We start from the raw sequence: 8,057 nt of genomic DNA, 5'->3' as shown, positions 1-8,057 counted from the left end.
TGATGAGCTCAGTCAGATCCATAAGACCTTCCATGTGTCGCCGCTTCGGAAGTGTGTAGCCGATGAGTCCGTAGTTGTTCCTCTAGATGATATTCAGGTCGATGATCGCCTGAACTATATTGAGAGGCCAATGGCGATCTTAGACCGAAAGATGAAGGTTTTGTGTAACAAGGAAGTGTCATTTGTTGCAAGAAGGGTCCCCAATGTCAAAATCCGTGACTTTTTTGGTGTTGCTCGAGTATACGGGGCGTATGCCTTGGTACACTGAGCGTACTATGTCCCGTCCCAATATACTGCACGTACTTCGGTACACCGGGCGTATGTGGTTCAGACCAAAACCCTAATAATTAGGGTTTATGTACAATTTAAACACCATTATGGCTCCAAGATCTTTCCCTTTACCAGCCTCCATCCCAAGATCGACCCTCTTTGCAAACCCTAGTTCATTTTGAGCATTTTGAGCTTTTTGGAGTGATTTTGTGCTTCCTTGGTTGTGAAGAAGGACCTTCAAGGGTAATCTTTACTCTCAAGACTTTGGATCCAACATCTGCTCTTCATTGTTCACCATTTGGAGGTATAAAGCTCCAAACTTGGCTTATGTTTCTTTAGATCTTAGTTGTGCCTTGATTTTCTTCCTTTTTGTCCCAAAGTCTAGGGCTTGGTGAGTATGAGGTACTCCTAAGCCTTCAAGGCGTCCTTTTAGACATTTTAAGGCATTTCAAGTAATAAAGATGCAAGTTTGGACCTTGATTTGTCCCCATCCAAGAGTTAGGGTGTAGAAAAGGGTTAAGTAAGCTAGGTTTTTAGTGTTGGGCTTCTTGTAGCCATGTAAAGGCATAAAGTTTGCAACTTTATGGCCTTAGGGGTCTTAGCGGGTTCAGATCTACGTTTTAGTGGTAGGGTCTTAAGTAATTAAGACATTTTGCATGAGTTTGCATGAGGGTTGCATACACCAGGCGTAACTCCTGGTACGCCGCAGGTACTGCATCCCAGTCGCGATCCCCCCACTTCGGCCGAGTACGCTACGTGTACGACCCAATCCAGCTTGGGGTGATTTTTGGGCCTTAATCGTTAGGCTTACTTGTTGGGCTGGACCATATACTTACTTGTTGTTGGGCCACTTCTGATGTTGGGCCCATATTGGACCTTGGACGATCCTTGGGGTTGGGCCTAGGATTTTATTGGGCTTAAAAGACTACTTGGACATTTTTACCTTGGGCATTAGGCAAGTATTGTAGGTTTTTAGTTTTGGGTTATGTCTCAATTATTAATTGGGACTCTATTGTTTAGTTAGCATGGGGATTTCTCCAGTCCAGCAGCCCGAGCGTTTATCTGGGTTTTTCAGTAGTTGAGGTGAGTTTCCTCACTAGATCCATGGGTCGAAGGCACTAAAGCCGACCCATTGTTTGTTGTGTAAAATTTTGGATGCCTTGTGATGATTATATAGAAGATCAGGATCTGACCCCTGACATTTGTATGAAAGACCAGGATCTAGCCCTGACAGTTATATGAAAGACCAGGATCTGACCCCTGGCATTTGTATGCAAGACCGAGATTTGGCCCTCGACACTGAACGAAAAGACTATGATTTGGCCCATAACATTTATCTTCTTTCATGTGTGATATTGGGTACTTGGGGAACTCACTAAGCGTTATACTTACAGTTTGTGTTTATTGTTTCAGGTACTTCCACTCCAAAGGGAAAGGCCCGACGTGATGACACAACATCTTCCCTTCATAGTTTCCGCATTTGAAATACTTTGTACTCTGATGATTTAATACTATGATTTGTATGGGTTCCGAACAATTAATGAATGATTTGAACGACTTTTAAATGAAAAAAAAAATTATTACTATTTTGAGACGTTACATCTCCAAAACATTATGTGTAGTAAAAACGGTGTTAAATTATGAGTCTTTTGTCAAAGTTGTTATAGTAATTATACAACTGACATCTTATATATATAATCTCATAATTTTAGAAGAAACGAATGAGTTGAGTGTAAGATCGCTGCAACGATCCATTTTGTCACTTGCAACTGTCGGAATGGATCTTTGCAACGATCTTACACTGAAATCAACTTCGTTTCTTCTAAAAGTATGAGATTATATAAGATGTAATTTTATAATTGCTACAACCAGAACCTCGGCAAAAGACTCAAAATTTAACACTGTTTTTACTATACATAATGTTTTGGTTATGTAATTGCGTTGCTAGCTTCTGGTTAGAGTTCAACAATGATAGGAACTTATGTTGGACAATTCATTATGTTAGTAGGTTACTTTTAGCCTTATACTCTTTATGGACCTTTAAATATATATAACCCACACAACTTGTTTTCTGTTGGTAATCCTACACTAATTTGGTTACAATCTGTCGTTATATATGTGAAGAAAATTCCGTCCGCTAATGATCTGTAAGTTTAGTGGCAATTGCCTATGCATGTCTTTCTGGTAGTGCATTTCCTTGCTAATAACTCTTTAAGTTTAGTGGCAATTGCCTATGCATGTCTTTCAGTTAGTGCATTTCAGTCGTCAGGAGACTCAATCTCTAAAAGTTAGTGCTTGTTTTTATAAGTATATCATAACTACTCACAGACACCTTTACGACACCTTTATGAAAGCCCTTGTGAAGACACAATTACACTATATTCTCGTAAGTTGTGCATTCTAAATTTATATGCTCCAATGTAGGAATATCTTTGTGTGTAATTATATGGAATAAATGCTCCCACTCGAGGGAATGTAGGAATATCTTTGCATAATTTGAAAGAATAAATATAGTTGACATTAATATGGGATTTACAAGAAAATCAAAGATTTTTTCATGCAGTAAGCCAGTAAGAACATTTTTCTTTCCTTTTTTTTTAAACAGCAAGAAAGATTTCATTCCGAGGATAAAGCTAGCGAGAAGCTAGGATTACACATTTTTCTTTCCTAATAGTGCATACTTAATTTTTGTTATTCGATTTTTAAACAGTATCTAGAAAGAACAATCACAGGCCAATATCCTAAAAACAGTGTAGTTTGACAAAAGTAGCGCTAAAATTCATATTGATAGCTATATATGGTTTTAATATTTAGGTAGGAATTAGATGGTTTTGAGCGATTGAAATTCCGTTGTGAAGAGCTTATATAATTCGTAAATTAGGAAGATGTGATGTTTCTTGTATGAATGAGACACATCATGCAAGCAGAATATTCGTCTCTTAAACTCAGTCTGTGTTCTTTTGCTGGCAATTTCGTTGCTAAATGTAAACTCAGAGACCATTTTGAGACAGATATGTAACAACACGTTGTGCGACAGTCCTGATTACCTAAATAGCCAAGCATTCACGACAGTACACAATGACAGATTTGATACCTTCCCTAATTATGTCGCTAAATAGTGAAACAAGGCTGATATAACTTACAGATGGGTTCTGCTCCTATCAGCCCCTAATGACACTAGTGCTACTAACTAGAGAATACTGAAAGATTTTAACAAAGACAAAGACTATCTTATGGCTAAATAACAGAAGAATTCACAAAAGACATTTCAGTTGCACTATATGGCATATCAGCAAGATCCTCTCTGTCAGCAATACGATCAAGTTTTCTAGGTTCCAAAGTGACAACATCTTTACGGAACATAAGGTAGAGCAGGAATAGAACATAGATAGCCATGACAGGGAACACTAGCATCCCGATGAAGACGTTAGCAACTTTAGGCAAAGTGCTACGAATCAGCCAATTGACAAATGTGGTGCTCAAGTAATGAATGTTGATGCCGATTATCCCAACTCCTACCACCCATGAGAAAACGATTATCTACACAAGAAAAAGGCATTTTGTTTTATTTTGAATCTCAGCTAACTGATATGCATAGCACATAAAAGATTTCCAACTTACAATCATTGAATTTTTGTGAGGACCCATTTTTGTTGTCGTGCTACTAAATTTGAGGAGTGGAATGAGGGCAAAAGGAAGTTCAAATGACAATATCATCTGCCAAAGATCGTTACGGAAACTCAATTTTAAAGAAAGTTGGAAGTGTATTTGTAATGTCATACTACAAATAAAAGATAGATGCCGACCGATGCTATGATAATTAGTCTTTCAGCTCCAGAAGATCCACCAATGATCGAAACTATTAAACTAGGCATGATGGCTATGCATCGTGTTATCAGATTCCTCAGCCATTTCCTCATCTTTAATTCCAAGAAACCCTACAGGATAGCATGATGCACACAGCGCATAATAACACCTTGAGTATTGGAAAGGTGAAGCTAGCTAAAAGAGAAATGTCATTACAAACATATTTTGCAATGCAAAGAACTTTTTTATTATTCTTATTAAGAATAATACCAAAGTTGTTTGCATTGGAAAATGCGTTTGTAATGCCATTTCCTAACCTGCATTATAAATTGTCCAGCGTAAGTGCCAGTTATGGTTGAACTCTGCCCGGAAGCTAGCAGTGCCATTGCATAGAGAGTGGAGCTTGACTTACCTAAAACATTCTGTGTAGTAAAATAATGGGTTATGAATCTGCTATTAATTAAGGATCCTTATATAAGATTGATAAGATTTACGTCCTATATAACTCATACTCTAAGAAGAAATGAAGCTGAATGAACACTAAGATCATTGCAGCGATCCAAGGAGTCACTTGATATGTTCTTGCCTGAGCAAACAGTACCAGAAACAGCGACAATTGACACGTTGATTAAAAATGCGACAAAGAGAGCAAAGCCACTTTCTATCAGGAAATATCTGCATGCATCCTGGAGTACAAAAGATCATGCACCCATCAAGTACATGAACTCGTGTTGTACTTAATTAGATAACTTATGAAAAGGAATGTTTTAGATCTTTCAGGTCTCAATATTTATGAGTGTCCTTATCCATGCAACGACTTACATTGACACCATGAACTGAATTTGGTATCCTCCTGGAGAGAACAAGAGCAGAATGTAGAAAGAGATTATGCCTGTTTTATAGAGGAAAATGCCTGTTAAAAAAACTAAAACAGTTTCTCGGGAAGATCATAATCAAATTGAGTTTATGGTCAATGGGATCATACGGCATTACAAGAGCACCAAGTAGTGCAATGGTATCACCAGTAGCCCCTCGGCCACCAAGTTTTGGAATGAACATTCCCTTTAGTAAATCAGCAGCTGGTGGCTTCACGTAGCTCATTTCTCCAAAGAAACAACCGGCCATAACCAAAACTAGAACGGCTATCCCTTCAAGCTTCCTCACCTATATGTGTGTGTGCAGAAATAATGAACTTAGAGTTAAGATGTGAACATTAATATAATGGGAACTATTCAGATAATACATAAACTTCTTGAAAATTAATATAATTAATGAAAACCTGTCTTCTTCCATAAAGGCCACAGACTTTGTAATAAGAAAAGTAAACTTACACCATATCTTTGGATGCCAAGAAATAGGAGGGTGCTAAAACCAGTAAGAAGAACCCCGACCCAAAGTGGAAGTTTGAATAAGATATTTAGTGCAAAAGCCGTCCCAATCACTGTCAACGTGAAAGAGAAGAGTTATCACAATTTTAATGAAAATTTGCGTAGAGGAAATATAATTAAACCCATCATTTAAATAATCTTCATAGATAAGCTCCTTATTTATAACCTTCAGGAATATCGGCTGCAATGACAGCAATCTCAGCAAGCAGCCACAGGCAGTATTTCACAAATATTGGGTATTCAGCCTTGCATATCTCTGATAGATGCTTCCCTGAACAAAAAAACCTCATACTTTCTAGATATATTTATATTCTAGTTTTACAATAAGCAAACAAATTCATAGGATGAATTCTTTGTCATACCAGTACATACTCCTAAATTTACAGCAAGAGATTGAATCACAAGTGCAAAGATTAACCCAATCAGAATCACCCAAAGTAACTGAAAAGATTAAACTCTTCATTGATATAACTGAAGGGCGTTTATTTATACTATAGCTATGAACGTTCCAGGCCTGAACATTTACCTCGTATCTGTGGTCTGCTCCTGCTTGTAAATCAGTTTCAACTGCATAAAAAATATTCATAAGTTTGCAACTAGATAATGCAAAACAAGATATCAAATGATCAAAATTAGACATACAATTCCCAGGATCAAGGTAACCCAATGAAACTAGGAAACCAGGACCAACAAACGAGAGGAAAGTTCTCCATCCAGCAGGCTGCTGAGGATTATCCTTTACAAGAATAAAAAAGGAGTTCAGTTGCACTTTATGGTAAAAAAAACTTTAGCCATTCGTATAGCTTTAAGCATGAGCTTAATTATCCTCTCTAATAAAATTCGACATCTAAATAAAGAAACACAAACTAAAGTTGGATATCTGCTTATTTTCTGTGTTGAAATTTGAAAAGAATGCATGATGAAACCTTCTTAGGGTTAATCTCTTGATGATTATAGTCTTTGCTATTAATAACAGGAGATGCAATTCCACTCCGATCAATAGCTGAAATGTGGTTCACTCGTGGTTCATGCAGCATCACTGCCATGGATCCCTGTGTCTTTATCTGTGTTTGAGGATGGATTACTAATGTATATTAGGGACTAAAGCTTTCAGTTGAATGCGTTATTTATACCCTAATTTAGACAATCACAGTAGTTTTGGATTATTGCATTTTGCCTTTAATTTGTTAATTAATACGTGGCCAAAAAGACCATTGGTCTCTCAAGGCTCATGTATTTATACCTATAGCATTAACGAGAAACGTGGGAACTAAGAAGGAACCGAACACTACACACCTTATAATTAGGAGGCCGAATCTAGAAGATAATAAAGAATCATTTAAATAAGGTTATTTTCTTGAGAGTTAAAACATATTAAAAAAATTAACTAAAATAATGTGAAAACTCAAGCGGACCATAAAAATATAAAAATAAAGTTTCCATCCAAACAATTATATATAGATAAAGAGAGACAAAAATAAGGCTCCAAAGTTTATCTTGTTTATTACCACACCACAAATAACAATTAATTAAAAATTTATAATAATAAAAAGTAGGGATAATGTCATAAAAAGCCTTAAGTTTGACAGAAAATGTCGGTTTTACCCTTTAGCATATTTTTTGTTCGTTTATACCGCAAACTTGTCATTTTTTTTGTCGGTTTTGCCCTTTTTACCTGCAATAGCAGGTTTCCAGGTTACCATGAATTATTTTTTTGCGAAAAAACCCTTAAGTTTACAAATATTTTGCAAAAAAACCCTTAAGATTATAAACATATAAATTATAAATATATATTCAAAATTTGATAAAAAACTAAATAGTTTTCTACTGAAACATATTTTTAGCTTTACGTACGGTAAATTTTATATTGGTTCGATATAAAGTTTTTATATTTAAATTTTAAAAAAGTTACCTAGTTTTATCAAAATTTGAATATATTTATTAATTAATACTTAAATTTTTCAAAGAAACATTAAAAAAACGTCTGTTAGCTAATAATTAACTATGTTAAAACAGTTAAACATATGAATAATATGACATTAGTTACATTCAATTAATTTTTTAAAAAGGAAAATAAAAATATTTTATATGTTTAAAATGTTTGTATTTTAGAAATAATAAACTATCATATTTTTTTATAAAAGTAAATATATTTATATAATAAATTAGACAAATATATTTATATTTTATATGTTTAAAATGATTATGTTTATTTTTTATGTTTAAAATGTTTATAATATTTTTATAAAAAATATATGATAATATTATTATGTATTTTAACATATAAAAAATATGATACATTATTATTTCTGAAATACAAACCTTTTAAACATATAAAATATTTTTTTTCCTTTTAAAAAAATTAATTGAATGTAATTGATGTCATATTATTCATATGTTTAACTATTTTAGCATACTTAATTATTAACTATCAAACGTTTTTTAATTTTGCTTTGAAAAGTTGAAGTATTAATTAAGAAATATATTCAAATTTTAATAAAACTATGTAACTTTTTTAAAATTTAAATATAAAAGGTTTATATCAAACCAATATAAAATTTACCGTATGTAAAGCTAAAAATATGTTTCAAT

The 8,057-nt window shown here is 34.3% G+C and overlaps 1 protein-coding gene across 2 annotated transcripts; it reads right to left on the bottom strand.

The window, feature by feature from the left end:
* Positions 1-3,313: 3,313 nt before the first annotated feature.
* LOC145119478 (metal transporter Nramp7.2-like) lies at positions 3,314-6,599 on the bottom strand. 2 transcript variants are annotated; one of them, XM_079055139.1, is made up of 13 exons: positions 6,392-6,596; positions 6,108-6,201; positions 5,992-6,032; positions 5,828-5,906; positions 5,632-5,736; positions 5,409-5,518; positions 5,063-5,241; positions 4,900-4,969; positions 4,590-4,763; positions 4,395-4,499; positions 4,077-4,208; positions 3,892-3,987; positions 3,314-3,810 (listed from the first exon to the last, which is right to left on the bottom strand). In XM_079055139.1, exons 1-13 carry the CDS (start codon positions 6,509-6,511, stop codon positions 3,508-3,510), a joined length of 1,608 nt encoding a protein of 535 aa, XP_078911265.1. In that variant the 5' UTR covers positions 6,512-6,596; the 3' UTR covers positions 3,314-3,507. The 2 variants fall into 2 exon arrangements, with proteins under 2 accessions (XP_078911265.1, XP_078911266.1); XM_079055140.1 differs by having other exon boundaries at positions 3,659-3,785; positions 6,392-6,599.
* Between the last annotated feature and the right edge of the window lie 1,458 nt (positions 6,600-8,057).

Source organism: Lactuca virosa, chromosome 6 (genome assembly GCF_052849685.1).
Source record: "Lactuca virosa cultivar CGN04683 chromosome 6, Lactuca_virosa_CGN04683_v6, whole genome shotgun sequence".
NCBI classification, from domain to species: Eukaryota; Viridiplantae; Streptophyta; class Magnoliopsida; order Asterales; family Asteraceae; genus Lactuca; species Lactuca virosa.
Note: the sequence above shows the minus strand (reverse complement) of the source record. Positions and strands in the feature narration are given on the sequence as shown.

What these genes read in the sequence shown, in the direction of transcription:
- LOC145119478 (XM_079055139.1), bottom strand. Translation starts at nt 6,511, where the DNA reads ATGGCAGTGATGCTGCATGAACCACGAGTGAACCACATTTCAGCTATT. An exon ending in CAGCTTCATTTCTTCTTAGA is followed by an intron (nt 4,500 to 4,589) that starts GTATGAGTTATA and finishes TTTACTACACAG; the next exon opens with AATGTTTTAGGTAAGTCAAG. An exon ending in CTCACAAAAATTCAATGATT is followed by an intron (nt 3,811 to 3,891) that starts GTAAGTTGGAAA and finishes TTTCTTGTGTAG; the next exon opens with ATAATCGTTTTCTCATGGGT.